Raw genomic sequence first — 16918 nt, forward strand, 5'->3', positions numbered from 1 at the left:
TCTTGTATGCTCTGGCCATATATAAATTAGTAACATGAACTAAAAACATACACATGAAACTATCAGCAGGATGAAGCTATTTTAAATTGTAAAACAGCAAAATCTCATGCCCTGGTTTGGAAGAGGGAGCACGGTACTTTCTGCTGTTGAGCTGCATGTCTCTCCTTGGCGAGTGAGTGACTTGTGGCAGATTGTCATTGGTTCTGGTGTTGGTCAAATGTGTGTCTTTGGGTCCCTTACTGAGGTTTTGTTTTTCTTTCAGGAATTCTCCAGCTAGACCAAGTGATCCAAGTGCTCCTCACCACTGGCATGTTTGTAGGTGGATTCCTGGCGTTTATCCTCGATAACACGATTCCAGGTCTGATCAGCTGTAGTGGTCTAGCCCTCTGCTTCCTACAGTCTCCCACCATAATCACCAACAATTCAGCTACACTGGTGGGAATAACGGTGGGAGTGCTCATGTAAACGGACCCAGGTGCTGCTGGCATTTAAAATGCCAACAGCCACCCGAAGTGGAGCTGGGGGTGGTATGATCATGGCTGCCATCTTGCTGGACAAACCAGGGACCTCCAGAGTTAAAAGCATGGCTGATACAGCTTGAGCTAAAGACTCAAACCTCCACAGCGAGGAGGCTGTGACAACTCATTCTCTGTGCACCAACACAAAGGAGGACCTGTAACACACATCTACTAAGCGTTTACACTGGAAATGGTGGGACATGTTAGGAAAAATACCAACTGTGCGCAAAGCCCTGGCAAGATAGGCTGTAATGTCTACTGACAACAGAAAGTCTTCTGTTTTGAGCAAGCTTAAGGGGGAAGCTGGGGACATGGGGAGAGGGGAGAGGAAATGTGCACTCAGGCTAGTTTTAAAATGGAATATTTTAACTGTAGTCAACATGCATGGCATGTGATAGATCCACATTGTAATCAATGGAGAATCCGGCTTACAATGCTGTTGTATCAGGAAGAAAAGTATCTTCTAATAGTGTTAATTAATTTTGTTGAATGCTTTGAACATAGGAAGAGCTACTGAAGTGTAAAGTATCAATATAACATATTGCACTGAGACACTATGCTAGGAGTAGTACGATACCAGAACTGTGTGTAATTAGGGAACTGCACTAAATATGTGCTTAAGTCTGTGTTAATGGTTCCTCAGTAACTTTCCTCTCACTTCCTTTTGGTAGGAAGCCAGGAAGAGCGAGGACTCTTAGCATGGAAAGAGACCTGCCAGGAGGAGTGTGACGAGACACGCGTTTTGGAAGTCTACAGTCTTCCATTTGGGATAGGCACCAAGTTCTGCACCTCCTCTTGGGTTCAGTACCTCCCAACTTGCCCCCAAAGGCTATCTGGATCCAAGAGAAAGGAAGAACCAAAGAGCCTCAAACAGGAAAACAGTTTCAAAATAAGCTCAGAAAGAGAACCAGAGATAGACATTGATACAAGGATATAAACCCATGGTTAGGAGGTGGACTCATTTGCAAAGCACATGCCATGAAAACCATGTTTACAGACAACCTGATAGAGGTTGGAACAGGAGAATAGATGATAAAACTTTTGTTTTCTATTCCCCGCTCTGCCACTGACTCCTTGTGTGACCTTGAGTAAGTACCTCACCTTTTTCTGCCTCCATTTATCAAGATGTAGCAAGACTATATTGACTGGGGAACAGCCTGGCCAGAGGCCATCAGCACTTATGAAGGATCTTGTTCCCCCCCACACACTTTCTCTTTGTGAGCCATGACAGTCCTGATCAGGTTCTGAATAGCATATGCACAGCAGTGTTTCCCTCTCCCATTGATCAGCTGTTCGGGAGCTGTGACAGCTACCGTTCCACCTCAGCTGATCACTGGGAGTGACAGAAAAGGGCATGTGCTACTTGGCTCCTAACCAGAACTGTCAGGTGTTACATGGGCTCCTCTCAGTATTATCATAAAGAAGGGGAACTCTGTAGTATGATGTCTCTATATGGAGAAGAGACAGGAGAAGAAGGGAATTGAGAGAGAAAATTCCAGTATAAAATGAAGGAAGGGACAGAGGAAGAACAAAAAGACAGTTAGCTCCATTTGTGTGTCTTATTTAAAGCAGTGTTTCTCAACAAGTCTGTGGACTGGCACTGCTCCCTGAGATCTCCCTGACACAGTTTAGGAGGCAGCAAGTTGGTCCCTGGTACCAAAAAGGTTCCAAAACACTGCTCTAGAGAAAGGTGGCCTTGTGACTGACCTGGCTGAAGAAGAGACTTTTCAGTTTCCAAGCAGTTTTGAAAAATTGGGGCAGGGAGAGGGAATTGTTTTGGTCGAACCAAAAATGACATTTTTCAAAATTGTGGGGTGAACTGAAAGGTCAAGCAGATGAGCAGAATGTGTCGGTGATACAGAAATGAAACCTTTCAGTTTCTTTCAAGCGTTTTGACAAACGCAAAGTAGTCATAAAATATTTTTTGGTTTGCAACCTACAGATGATTGTACATTTCCTCTTGGTTTCCTTGTTGGTATTATCATCCAATTAGCTGCGTCTGCTCTCTGGTTAGAGGAGAAATTCTGGTGCTTTTAGGAGTCTAGTCTTGGGCCCCAATCCTGCAAAGACTTACGCATGGGCTTGGACTTTCTGGGTTCCATGAAAGCAACCTCCTACCCCCGAAAAGGCTTAGGGGAATCTAGGCAGGCCGTGGAATTGGTGATCTTTGAAAGAAGTGTGGGCAGACGAGAGACAATCATGAATGCAGGGCCTAATAGCAGCATATAAAGAGCAAACTGTGAATGGAAAAGATTTCTTTACAAGTCTTGATGAAAGTCCCATGGTACAGATCACATAAACATCGTCATTCATTATTTAAGTGCTGTGTGCTCAGCTCTGCACAAACATAAAATAAAGGCAGACCGTGCCCTGAAGATCTTACAGTCAAATACCCTGATCCTGCAAAAACATATGCAACTGTCTAACTTTGTGTGTGTGTGAAAAATGGTACTTCTCACAGTGTGTAAAGTTAAGCACATGCGAAAGTCTTTGCAGCACTGGGACCCAAGACTAGAATAGGAGCAGAGAAGGCAGGCCATACTTACAGAGTGGGGAACTGTATCCTGGGAACCAGTGACTCTGGAAAAGACTGGGGGTTGCTGGAAGAGAATCAGCTGAACATGAGCTCCCAGCATAAGTCTGTGGCCAAAAGGGTTAATGCCACCGGATGTAGAAACAAACGAATCTCTAGTAGGAAGGTGGGAGGTTATATATGTGGCACTGGTGCCACTGCTGCTGGAATACTGTGTCCAGTTCTGGTGTCCACAGTTAAAAGAAGGATATTGATAAATTGGAGAAGGGTCACAGAACAGCCACAAGAATGACTGAAGGATTCAAAAGCATGTTTTTATATTGAAAGACTTAAGGAGTTCAATCTATTTAGCCTATGAAAGAGACGGTTAAGGGATGTCTTGATCAATCTATAGATGCTTCCATGGGTAACAAATCTGGTAATAGTGGGCGCTTCAATCTAGCAGACAGAGATATAATATGAACCAATGGCAAGAAGTTGAAGCTAGACGAATTCAGATTAGATATAAGGCACAAATTTTAAGCAATGAGGGTAATTAGTCTTTGGAACAAGGTTTGTGGTAGATTCTGCATCACTGGAAACTTTAAAATCAAGATTGGATGGTTTTATTCTTTTAAAAAACTGCCCTTGATTTTGACGCATGAATTAATACAATGATATCCTACGGCCTGGCTTAAACAGGAGGTCAAAGGAGTCAATCACAGTGGTCCTCTCTGGCCTTAAAATCTATGAATCTCACAAAGCCTTTGCTCAGGATGGAGTAGCAGAGGTGCTGCAGGTCAAAACTGAGGTGCATTGGCAAAGCTGTTTGAGGAACTCAGAACTAGAACAGAAGGGCGTACTACAGATCATGAAGGCAGGAGACCAGGACTGATATATTAGATAAACTATCTATTATCATCTTGGAAGCTTCAGTGTGAGATGTTTTCCTACAGGGCTGCCATTGTTTAAATTGGGATCACTGTATAGAACCATATAGAATGGAAATAGAACACGAGGAATGTACTGTAAGGATTCAGTGTTTATATAGGCTCCTTGTAATTTTGGAGACTGCAGATATGAGAGTTTGTTTTCCTAACAATTCATTGAGCTGAAAGTCTAGAGTTCGAAGAGTGTGTTTTAGGGAGGCATACTACTGTGCAGAGTAGGCATGAAGTGGGCAACATTAATTTAAATGAGCTTATATATAGCATGATGTGAAAGAAAAATCTAGTACAGATTTGATTTAGATCCGACAGAAAGAAAATATGATAAAGGAGGTTCATGAGAGAGTCATTCTTCATTGTATGGACACTGCTGTGATCATTGTGTATCACTTAGCATAACTGTCTCACTATTGATCTTCCTCATTCTGTCTGTTGTATCCACCTGTTGTTGTTTTTTGTTATGTTTGTATGTCACCTAGCATAATGGGGCCCAGAGCCCTGATTGGGCCTTTAAAGAACTACTGCACTACAAATCATAAATGTACCTAGATCTTATTTAAAATAATTCAAGAAGAGGCAGAAAACTCTTGGTATGGAATGCTAGAGGGTTTCAGAATTTCATCTGGTCCTATTAGCATTCAGTGTGGTGTTATCTGAAAATCTCCTCTCTTGCTTCAGAGTAAAACTTCTGGGGACTTCTTTATTTTTAATCAGGCAATTTTTCATTTTCAGTCTCTGATGTTCTATTTGTTGGAGCTAGATTTGGAAGGTTTAGATTTTTACTGGTAAATGTCAATTTCACCATACACAGAAAAGCCAACAACAAAATTTTTTCTAATGATAACTGAAATGTATAGATAGGCAAAGTAAGAAAAATGCTGCTTGAGAACTTTAGAGTTTGATTTAAGGATATTTTCTGTGTATTTTTGATGTGATTTTGAAAACTCGTGTTAATAGTTTATAAAGCTTTAACTTTTTGAATCTCAAGCTCTATTGTCATTAAATAATTGTCTGCCATGCCACATAATTTCCATCAACTGTGAAAACTGATTGATAAAAATAAAAATGGTTTAAAAATAAACATTGATATTGTCCATCAAAATTATTTTAAAAAATCCAATTCTGCCAGTTGTAGACTGTGTCAAAAACACTCCCTATTATTGATTCAAATTACTTGAGGTCCACAAGCACAGATTTCAATTTACAGCAAAATCTCAGTATATGTTCCTCTGCCCTGGTCTACACTACGAGTTTAGGTCGAATTTAGCAGCGTTAGATTGATTTAACCCTGCACCCGTCCACACGATGAAGCCATTTTTATCAACTTAAAGAGCTCCCAAAATCGATTTCTGTACTGCTCCCTGACGAGGGGATTAGCACTGAAATTGACATCACCGGGTCAAATTTGGGGTAATGTGGACGCAATTCGACGGTATTGGGTCCTGGAGCTATCCCAGAGTGCTCCATTGTGACCACCTGGACAACACTCTCAACTCGGATGCACCGGCCAGGTAGACAGGAAAAGCCCCGCAAACTTTTGAATTTCATTTCCTGTTTGGCCAGTGTGGCAAGCTGATCAGCACAGGTGACCGTGCAGAGCTCATCAGCAGAGAGGAGGGAGGGTGGGATGTGGAATAGGCATGAGCAACACATCTTGAAGAACACCAGTTACGGAAAAGGTAACTGTCTTTTCTTCTTTGAGTGATTGCTGGCTGAGTAGAGGTAATTAGGTGCTTTTGCACCAGCACCCTGCTACACCGTGGTATGACGAGACAAGAGCAGGAGAGCAGAGTTGCAGCGGAAGCGGTGGATGACAATGATCATGTAGAGGATCTGCAAAGTGGATTCATGGCACCAGGAGAGCAGTGTTGCAGCGGAAGCAGTCGCTCAATGACAAAAGTTAGCAGTCCTACTGCACTGTCTGCTGAAAGCAGTATGGTGTCCACATGGAAAAAAGGTGCAAAACAATTATCTGCTGTTGCTTTCATGGAGGGAGGGGCTACTGACGACATGTACCCAAAACCACCTGTGACAATGTTTTTGCCCCATCAGGCATTGGGAACTTAACCCAGAATTCCAATGGGCAGCGGAGACTGTGGGATAGCTACCCACTGTGGAACGCTCCAAAAAGTCGATGCTAGCCACAGTAGTGTGGATGCACACCGCCAGCTTAATGCACTTAGTGGGGACACACACAATCGACTGTACAAAATTCCTTCCTAAAAAATCGATTTAAGGAATCGGCCAGTCATGGCATGAGAGAATATCATTTGAGCCTGCACTGGCGGGTGGAAGGCCGATATGGCCGCCAAGTGTACCTTGATGTACGAAGGCTCTAGGCCCTGGGCTCTAAGATGAAGGAGGTAGTCTAATATAATTTGGATCAGAGCAGCCATGAGTGAGACGTCTCAATCAGCAGCCCACTGCTGGAAATGGAAAACCGAGACCATTTTGCCAGGTAGGCCTGATGTGTGGAGGGATGTCTGCTCTCCAGGAGGATGCGCTGAACCTCTTCTGAGCAAATTTTCTCCTCCTGGCCTAACCATGGAGCAGCCACGCCATGAGGTGGAGTGCCGCTAGGTTGGGGTGGAGGAGGCAACCTTGCTCCTGGGAGAGCAGGTTCAGGTGGGTTGGCAACAGCCACGGCAGGGCAACTGCCAGGCTTGTGAGAGTCCCAAACCAAAGTTGCCTGGGCCATGCCAGGGTGATCAGGAGGACCCGGGCCCTGTCCATTTTTCTCTTTTCCAAGACCCTGCCGATCGGTGGAATCGGGAAAGGCATAGAAAAGTTGGCCTGACCAGGACAGAAGGAAGGCATCAGAGATTGCCCCCATGCCCAACCCCCCCACCCCCCCAGAGCAGAAGTGGGGACACTGATGGTTCTGCCGGGTCGCGAACAGGTCCACTTGAGGAGTGCCCCACATTTGGAAAATCATGTGCGCCACCTCTGGGTGCAGTGTCCACTCGTGCTGAGAGGAGAAGTCCCGGCTCAGCGGATCTGCCCGAGAGTTCTGGATGCCCAGTAAATGATGGGCTTCCAGGTAAATATTGTGGGCTATGCAGAAGTCCCACAGTCTGAGCACTTTCCTGGCAGAGGGCTGAGGAACAGGCTTCGCCTTGTCTGTTGATGTAGAACATGAGAACCCAGACCACTCTGCCTGCCAGGTGCGAGTGGAAGGCCATATATGACAGACGGACCACCCTGAGCTCCTTGACATTTACATGCAGGGCCAGGTCCTGTGCGGACCACAGATCTTGGGACTGGAGGTTTCCCACCTGGACCTGCCCTTGACCAACCAATTGCTGAGGTAGGGAAAGATCTGGACCCCCCTGAAGTCTGAGGTAGACCCCTACCCCAGATATACACTTTGTGAATACCCTGGGAGCTGTGGACAGGCCAAACAGGAGTACAGTGAACTGGTAGTGCTCCTGCCCAACCGTGAAACGGAGGAAACGCCTGTGTCCCTCGAATATATGAATGTGGAAGTATGTGTCCTGTAGATCGAGGGCGGCGTACCAGTCCCGGAATCCAGGGAAGGGATGATGGAGGATAGAGAGACCATGCGAAACTTGAGCTTTGCTATGTACTGGTTCAAGCCTTGCAGGTCCAGAATGGGCCTGAGTCCCCTTTAGCCTTCGGGTTAAGGAAATAGTTGGAGTAGAACCCTTTGTGTCTGAACTTTGCTGGCACCACCTCCACTGCTCCTAAGCCAAGGAGCCGCCTCACCTCCTGCTCGAGTAGGCTCTTGTAAGAGAGGTCCCTGAAGAGGGATGGGGATGGAGGGTGGGTGGGGTAGAAGTAAACTGGAGGGTGTAAACCTGGGAGATGGTGTTGAGGACCCATCAGTCCGAGGTCAGCCACGGCCACTCTGGGAGAAAAGCACACAATTGGTAGGAGAAGGGAAGTTTTATTGCAGGTGGATCCCTGGTATGAACTGGGAAGTCTCCCCCAGGCATCCCACCAAAACTAGTGCTTAGAGGGCCCAGGCTGGAGCACAGGCCAGGATTGCCTTTGCGGTTGCTTTTTACAGTCCCTTGACTTTTTATAAGGGGGCTCATATCTGGAGTGGGTGGCCTGACTGAGAGCCTGCTGCTGTTAAAACCTGGTCCTGGCCAGGGCCAGGACATAGATGCCAAGGCTCTTTAATATCATGTGGGAGTCCTTCAGACCATGTAACTTCATGTCTGTTTGTTCCACAAACAGGGCCTTGCCATCCAACGGAAGGTCCTGTAAGGAGTTTTGTGCCTTGCTGGACAATTCAGACAGCAGGAGCCACGACGCCCTCCTCATGGACACCATGGAGGCCATAGACCTTGTAGCTGTATCTGTGGCAACCGAGGCTGCCTGAAGGGCCGCCTGGCAGCAGCCATGCCCTCCTCAACCAGAGCCTTGAACTCTTTCTTATCACATTCCTGGAAGGAGTCCCAAAAATTGAAATTGTATCTACCCAGCAGGGCTTGGTGATTCGCCACCCGTAGCTGGAAGCTTGAGGATGAATAAACGTTTCTACCAAATAGATCTAGTCTCTTTGAGTCCTTACTTTTAGGAGTAGGAGCGGGTTCACCTTGCCACTCCCTATGGTTGACCGACTCAAGAGTAGGGGATAGGGTGGGTATACAGGTATTCGTGCTTCTTGGCGGGCACAAAATACTTTTTTTCCACCCTCTTAGAGATGAGGGACAAGGAAGCTGGGGTTTGCCACAAGGCGATCGAGATCTTAGCCCCCTTCCCGGTGCTGAAGCCGAAAGGACGTTGAACAGGGAATCCAAGGGTTCCTCCACCCCCTCAGATTGTAAGTTGAGGCTTGATGCCACCCTTTTCAACAGCTCTTGGTGGGCTTTCATGTCCTCCTGCAGGACAGGAGGAGGAGGGGCTGTGATCATCTCACCACGGGAGGACAAGGATGGAGGTGTGGTATTCTGCATCCTCACTGGTCCCATAGGTCCCACCACTTGGACCCCTTCTGAGCATGGGACTGGGGATGAACACTCCACTAACTCCTTTCTGGGAAGCTGAGAAAGGGTGGCTGACGGTCTTTCCGAGGCTCCAGCCACCAAGCAAGCCACCACCAGAGGCTGTGTTGGGCCCCTGGAGCCCATTGGTACCATGGCACTGGCCAAGGAGCCCGGTGCCACTGCATCTGCTGTGGCACCAGCACAGTGGGCTGTCCAGCCTGACTAGCCTGGCCCATTGACTGACAACTCTGAAGGGAGGCCGGGCTGGCATACGATCGACTGCTATCCCAGGACTGGGATGACTGGTGGCATCAGGAACGGTGCTGACCGCGAGACAATGATCCCTGTGTGGAGGTGCAGGAGTACAGCTGGTAGCGGCTGATCCACGACTGGATCCAAAAGGCGGATTCGCGATGGTAGGGTGCTGGTGATCGACGCCTGGTGCTGCAGGATCTGTGCCATGGTGGGGACCTCGAGAGAGATGAAGAACAGGAATGGTGTTGATGCCCGTACCACGAGAGGCTAAGGTAGTTTCTCTGAGACAACAACCTCCGGTGCCATCTGTCCCGGTCTCGACAGGACACCCTCTCTTTGCGAGGTCTACATTATCTCGAGGAGGAGTGGTGCCTGGAACCCCTGCCAGTCAGTACTCAGCCAGACAACCTGGTGGGGGTCAACAATGAGCGGCGTGGACTGCACATGGGTTGGTCACTGAGCGGGGAACAGCGTCGGGAACCTTTCCTCAACCATGAGCAGTACCATCCAGGTGGCAACTGTGGGGGTCTGAGCGGTGGCTTACCTCTGGACCGGGGAGCTGATGACGGTGGAGCTACCGTTACCAGCAGATACATAATGTCTTGAGCCACCTGCAGGGCCTACGGCATGGAGAGCACCCGAATGTGGCCACTGGCATCCAGGGAGGCCAGCCTGGAGTGGGCCAACCTGCTCAACGTAAGTCGGAGGCTGTGAGGCCAATGGGGACTGAGAGCTGCCCAGCACGGATCTAGTCTCTGCCCCAGTCTTGCTCCGGTGCCATAATGAAGAAGACCTCTTCTTTGCCTTTTTGGAGTGTCCTGTGGACGGGGAGCAATGCCAACTGGTGTAGGGCACCTTTGGGTCACCGTGCACTGATGCCGCAGTGCTCGGTGCAGTGGAGTTGGGGTTAGGGTTGACTCCATCAAAATGGCTCAGAGTCAAATGTCCCGCTCCTTCTTGTCCGAGGTTTGAAGGATTTGCAAATCTTACAGCAATCGCTGAGATGGGTTTCTCCGACAGAGTGTAAACAGTCCGCATGTGGATCACTCATGGGCATGGGCTGTTTGCAAGTGTTGCATGACTTAAAGGCTGAGGCACGGGGCATACGTACCCCGACCCTGGTGCACTAAAACTACCTTTTTAAAAAAAAAAACTAGAGGCACTAATAACTATGAACTAACAGAGTCCAAGAAGGAAAGCTACAGCAGAGCTGGAGCAGAGCAGTTCTAAAGCACCTTCGCTGGCGGCAAGAAGGAACTGAGGTGAGGGGAGCGCGCAGTGCCCCTTATACCGCATCATGGTGGCGCCACTCTGGTGCTTTAACTTTTTGAATCTCAAGCTCTATTGTCATTAAATAATTGTCTGCCATGCCACAAAATTTCCATCAACTGTGAAAACTGATTGATAAAAATAAAAATGCTTTAAAAATAAACATTGATATTGTCCATCAAAATTATTTAAAAAAATCCAATTCTGCCAGTTGTAGACTGTGTCAAAAACACTCCCTATTATTGATTCAAATTACTTGAGCCTCCCCCATGCAGCCCCTGGGTGACCCCTAGCCTCTCCTATTCAATCAGGCACATCTTCCCCCGTCCCCACGTGTGCCTGCTCCTCCACTCACCTTTTAGCTAGGCACAGCTGCCCTTATCTCCATGTGGCTCTGCACCCCCACTTTCCCTGTCTCCAGGTGTCCCTGCACCCCCCACTACCATTCAGTCCTGGCTCAATGTTGTCACCCCAGCAGCTCCTGTGCCTGTGCTCAGTCTGCCCCTCCCTCCACAAGCCATTGCAAACCCCTCTGTGTGACCCCACCAGCAGTCCTGTGTGGCCCACTCAGTCCATCCCCCCATAGCCCATGCCTCCTCTTCTGGCCCAGCAGGCAGGGTGCTGTGAGAAAGGCAGCCTCTGCCCCCTCCCTTGCCGTGGCTGGCTGTCCTGGCCCATAGCCAGCTGTGCTCTCCTCTGGCACCACATCAGCCTTTGGTAGGCAAAAGGTGTAATTGCAGCTTCCCTTTGCCTCCCCGTTAGAATCAATTATTCTGCAGGGGTGGAGGGGAAATCTGTGGAGGACATCAATTCTGTATTTGTACAGTGGCACAAAATTCCCCCAGGAGTAAACTTTATCAGCTTTCACTTTTTTAAAATGATTTTTAGCCTTCATGGCTGCAAAGAAAAACTCAAAAATCATGTGAACTGAGTGACAACTGCCTGAATTTGCAGAGGGCCTCAAACAATAGCTCTGAGAGTTGAAGTGCCCTGTTTATCTTAATGGGATGTTAACTCCAAGATCCCACTACTCTGGGGTGCCCCTACTAGCCAATACCAGCAGACAGGACCATGTGTGGCAGATGTGCGTAGTGGGTCTGTCTCCCCCACTTCTCCCCCGAGGCTGATGCACTCTGGTTCCTAAGGTATTGGGGAGCCCCCATGCTACCATCCCTGCCTCTTCAGAGAAAGTTGGGGACCACAGCTGCTGTCTCTCTTGAAGGGGGAAAAGGGCCCTATGCTGCTGCTTCTCTGGAAGGGGGGGGCCCACTGCCACTCCAAGTTGTGGGGGTGGGCACAGGGACAGATGTGGAGCCATGGGGGGGTCTCCATGTTATGATGCGCTGTGTGCTTGCTGAGGGCCACAGTTTGGGAACAACTAATCTATGGATTAGAGCAGGGGCCTAGGAGATGGCACTGCTGTGCTTTATTTCCAGTTCTGCCATAGACTTACTGTGGACAAGGTCACCTAACTGCCCTGGGCCTTAGGTTATGTATGAATTGGATGGTGATTAATTCATGTGTTGGTAAAGCACTTTGAGATCTCTGACTGAAAGGTGTTTTGCAAGTGCAAACGAGAATTATTTCTTCACTATTTTGGGAGAAGACCTCTACGCATTGTTCTTCTTCAGCAACCTGTCAACAATGCACCGCGCAGAGGAGATTGATTGAGCACGTGGCCAATCCTGTTTTGGGTTTTGTTTGTTTGAAGCTCATCGTTAGGTGAGATTGCGGACAATCCCAACCATCACTGGCTGCAGTTTTTTATTGCTTCATTCCCAGTCCCTCCAAAAAAAGATGTTTCCACATTTTTAAAAAGCTGCTGAAAAATTGGAGAGTGTGCAGAAAATAGCCAGAAAAATGATTAAGAGGGCTGGAGAAAATGCCTTATCTTGAGAGCTCAATCGATTTAATTTATCAAAAAGAACCTTGAGAGGTGACTTGATTATAGTGTATAATAAGCACAAGGAGAAAGTACCAGGTACTAAAGTGTTCTTTAATCTTGCAGAGAAAGGCAGAACATAAACTAAGGGCAGGAAGCTGAAGCCAGAAAAATTCAAGTTGGAAATAAGGCACAATTTTTTTAAGTGAGGGTAAGTAACCATGGAACAAACTACCAAGGGAAGCAGTGGATTCACCATCTCTTGATGTTGTCAAATTAAGACAGGATGCTTTTCTAGAATTCATGCCTCCTAATCAAACACAAGTTATACATTAGTCAAATGTGATTACTGAGCTCAATCCAGGAGTAAGTGGGTGCAATTTAATGGCCTGTGATATACAGGAGGTCAGACTAGACAATCTAATGGTCCTTTCTGGCCATAAACGCTATGAATATGAGAGACATGACTAGTGGCCAAGTTGACATATTAGATCAGTACAAATTACCCTCTCTGCATTTGTACATGACATGAAAGTTTTTCTGCATATATAATATTTTTTGATTTTGGTGTTGGCCCTTGGTTTGTAAAAACAAGAGATCTGACAAAACCTTATTGCTGATGAAATGCAAAGTCTACTGTATAAAAACAAAACAAAAAAACCCCAAACAAAACCAATCGAACGAAAACAGATGCACTACACCATCTCTTTCCTTTAAAACTTTATAAATAGCTGTAACCTAAAACATTTTAACATATAAATTATGTAACTGATGCACAAAAGCACTGATAAGAGAATGTACAGTAAACAGTAACGAATCACTTCAACACAGTTTCTCCATCCATGCCCTGACGCAGCTCACTGAAACGGGTGCAGCATCTCTTCAGGGGCCACGCACGTCAAGCAATGCTCTGTAATGTTTTAGTTAACGGAGACACTTGTATTTACAAATCTTCATCATCAAAGGTCTCTGTGCACTGCAGCATCACAGTCTCATAGTCAAACTGAACAGCCTCTTCCTGGAAAACACAAGCAGGGTAATAGGGGAGACAGAAGCTGATCGTGGTCATTAGAAACCTGGTGATCTGGCACCTGCATACTTCAGCAAAGGGACAGTGAGCACTCCCTCCCTTTTCAGTCAGCCACTGACACATGTCAGCAGAAGTGTGTTGGCTGTTTGAAGAGTCTCCCTTCCAATTGCTAAGAAAGTAGGGGTCAGTCCTGGTCCAGCTGACATTATTTATAGGTTTCACTGAGTGCAATGGGCACATAGTCGCCTCTTAGGTCCTTAATCTGCAAGGGGCTGAGTACGTCTCACAAGATATTGTGGGCAGGATTCACAAAGGGACATAGGTGTTGCAATGCTCAGGGTCACACTGCCTAGCGCTTAGCTGCCTAGGCAATCACTGGAACAACACTGTGATGCACAAAGCCCTGTTAGGTGCCTAGGCACCTATACACTGAATGAGGAGAGACAGGCACCCAAGAATGCAATTCACAAAGCTAGCATGCAAGCTACCTAAGCTAGCCAATGGGAGACACCCACCAGTGGTTTAAGTCCTCAGCTCCGGCCCTCTCTTGAAGATAGATGCCTAGGTCTAGGCTACACGGAGCTCTGTTAGAGATCCACAAACTGGGGGAAGTTATACACTAGGTGCAGGACCTGAAACAAAACAGGGTGGGGTGGAAGGAGGAACTGCTCCCTTGCAATCTTCATCTTAGTGGATAGAGTACTCACCTGGGATGTGGGAGACATCGTGTCCCACCTCTGTCTGAAGAGAGAAGGGATTTGTACAGAGATCTGCCACATAGCAGGAGACTGCCCTGACCACTAGCCTATGAATAGTCAGAGGTGGGTCTCCCTCAAGCTCTCCTGCTGAAGCTGTTCCACTTCGTTAAAATGCAATATTTACATATTGATAGGGCTAGAAAAAGTTGGCTCCATAGCCAAGTGGTTATGGCAATCCCGTGCAATGTAGCAATCCCTGTTCAAATCCCTGCTTCCCTCAGAAGGGGGAACTTGAACTGGGGGGGACAAACAACTCACAGAGCCTGGTTAAATATTCTATCCACAAAGTTATAACAGTGGTTGGCGCCTTCTCTCCCCTGCTCCGCCACCTGTTTTGTGTGAACTCGTCTGAGGCCCCAATCTGGTACGTGTGCTCAGAGGCTGCTTTCCAGACTGGGTCCCTGCAGGCAACTTAGGCAGCCAAAAGTCCATCTTTCCCAGGTTGTGAATGTGATGTTGCACTCTATACGATTTCATGAAAATATGCTAATGAGTGTAATTATAATGTAACTGGAATACGCTTCATGCAAAAGGTCTCTTGTAAGGTATCATTACAAAGTTTATTTACTGAATGTGGTCATCCTATTTGTATAAATGCATCACTCTTGTATCTGAAACTAGAAATATGAAATATAACTCTGAGGTCCTATTGTAGTTCTATGCATTAATAGGGGTTTGGAATTTTGATGGTGCCCATTAACCAGGACAATTGACTGAAGATGTCTCTGTTTTACTGTATATGTGTGTGCTGGCAAGTGGGTAAGGAAGTGTTACAGTGACATGTGCTCATGTCACCTGCACTGGAAGCCATCTTTAACCTGGTGTTTTTCCATTTAGAAGGAGGGGTGAGAACCCAGAGAGGGACAAAGGATTCCTGCCTTATGCAAAAAATATATAAGCAGGTGGAACAGACCAAAACGGGCTGCAGTCATGAGAACTCTCCTAGCTACCACCTGAGCTGGAACAAGGGGTGTACCAGGGGAAAGGATTGTGCCCAGACTAGGAAGGTGTCCAGTCTTATTAAAACATAACTTACTGAAACATCTCTGAGGGTGAGATTTTATCTGTATTCAGTTTTATTACTGTATTAGGCTTAGACGTGCGTGTTTTTTTTTTTTTGCTTGGTAATTCACTTTGTTCTGTCTGCTATTACTTGGAACCACTTAAATCCTACTTTCTGTATTTAATAAAATCACTTTTTACTTATTAATTAACCCAGAGTGTGTATTAATACCTCGGGGGGGGGGGGGACAGCAAATAGCTGTGCATAGCTCTCTATCAGTGTTATAGATGGTGAACAATTTATAAAGCTTATACAGCGTAAAATGTTTTTATTTGGGGTTTGAACCCAACTGGGAGTTGGGCATCTGAGTGTTGAAAACAAGAACACTTCTTAAGTTGCTTTCAGTTAAGTCTGCAGCTTTGGGGGCATGGACCAGACCCTCGATCTGTGTTGCAGCAGGCTAGCATTTCTGGCTCAACAAGATAGGGTGCTGGAGTCCCAAGCTGGCAAGGAAAGCAGGGGCAGAAGTAGTCTTGGCACATCAGTTGGCAGCCCCAAGGGGGTTTCTGTGATCCAACCTGTCACAGTGAATTCCCCTGCTGCTTGGCTGGCCAGACACCATGGTGAGGCAGCTGTGCCAGGGAATTAGCCTGGTGCCTAGCATGAGGCTGCAGTGTGCATGTCCAGACTAAAAACTTAGGCACCTACAGGGATAGATAGCAGCTGAGCGAGGTTCTGTGGATCGCAGTGGTGCCTAAAAGTGGGACTAAGGCTCCTAGCTTTGTGGATCCCACTGACTACAGTAGCTCAGGATCAGGCCCTACTTCCCTTAACTTAAGAGATGGATGAGTCCCTCTCCTGGACAGACTTAAGGAGAGTCAGTGTCTCTTGGGAGGTCAGTGAAGCAGAGGTGAAAAAGCTGGCGGTCTTTTGACCTATGTCTAAACTGCAATGTGAGCCCAGGGTGTGTGGGACTCAAGCCCACGGGCTTGGAGTTTGTAAGCCTGGTACTGAACATCCATAGTGACTGTTGACCCTAGGTTTAGAATAGCTGAACCTGTGTCTCACACCTGTGCGCACATGACCACACTGCAATATTCAGACTCAAGTCAAACCATCCCATCCCAGGCTTCTTAGCACCCTCCCCAGCTGTAGCCACTTGAGCTTCTTCGTCATGGTGCACTATGGAAAAATATGGCTGTCCTTCCCATAGCACATTACAGGAAGCTGTCACGACCTGCCAACTCATCGAGCCAAGCCATCTTTTCGGTCTGCACCCACCCTCAACCCAGCAACTGGAGCCAGCAACATGAAAGCATCAGCATTTGAAGAACGTGTCCTGCTTGGGCTTTCACCTGGTTCAGGAAACAGGCACAGCATCCATGAGATAGTGGTGGACAGTTTAGTCATGTTTTCTGAACTACCGAAGGCACCTGTTGGAGGATATGGACAATACAGACATGGCAGACTCTCACTGGCTGAGGCTGCATGTGACTCTGATGCCCGCTCAGTAGACTGACATTTTCAGAGCAGGACCACAAGCACAGACTGGTAACAGCACATTGTCATGTGGATCTGGGATGACCAGCAATGGCCACAAAACTTTTGCATGAAGAAAGCTACATTTCTGGAGCCTTTGTGAACAGCTTGTCCTGATCCTCCAGTGTCGTGACACATGTATGAGAGTGAGCATGCTGGTGCAGAAGTGGGTTGTTATAATCATCTAGATGCCGACTACCCCAGATTGCTACAGGTCCCTTGCTAACCAGGTTGGTGTTGGGAAGTCGAA

The 16918-nt window shown here is 47.1% G+C and overlaps 2 protein-coding genes across 2 annotated transcripts in view; one reads left to right on the forward strand and one right to left on the reverse strand.

Moving 5' to 3' along the window:
* The window catches only part of LOC116829622 (solute carrier family 23 member 1-like), a 50141-nt gene extending 48686 nt beyond the window's left edge, over positions 1–1455 (forward strand). Inside the window, exons 11-12 of the mRNA XM_075067416.1 lie at positions 263–358; positions 1190–1455. Of these exons, the coding sequence (XP_074923517.1) occupies positions 263–358; positions 1190–1455 (362 nt within the window). The remainder of the gene's footprint in view (positions 1–262; positions 359–1189) is intronic.
* An 11826-nt stretch (positions 1456–13281) lies between these two features.
* The window catches only part of STRA8 (stimulated by retinoic acid 8), a 31571-nt gene continuing 27934 nt past the window's right edge, over positions 13282–16918 (reverse strand). Inside the window, exon 9 of the mRNA XM_032788526.2 lies at positions 13282–13356. Coding sequence (XP_032644417.2) covers positions 13282–13356 — 75 coding nt within the window. The remainder of the gene's footprint in view (positions 13357–16918) is intronic.

Source organism: Chelonoidis abingdonii, chromosome 1, assembly GCF_003597395.2.
Source record: "Chelonoidis abingdonii isolate Lonesome George chromosome 1, CheloAbing_2.0, whole genome shotgun sequence".
Lineage (NCBI taxonomy): Eukaryota > Metazoa > Chordata > Testudines > Testudinidae > Chelonoidis > Chelonoidis abingdonii.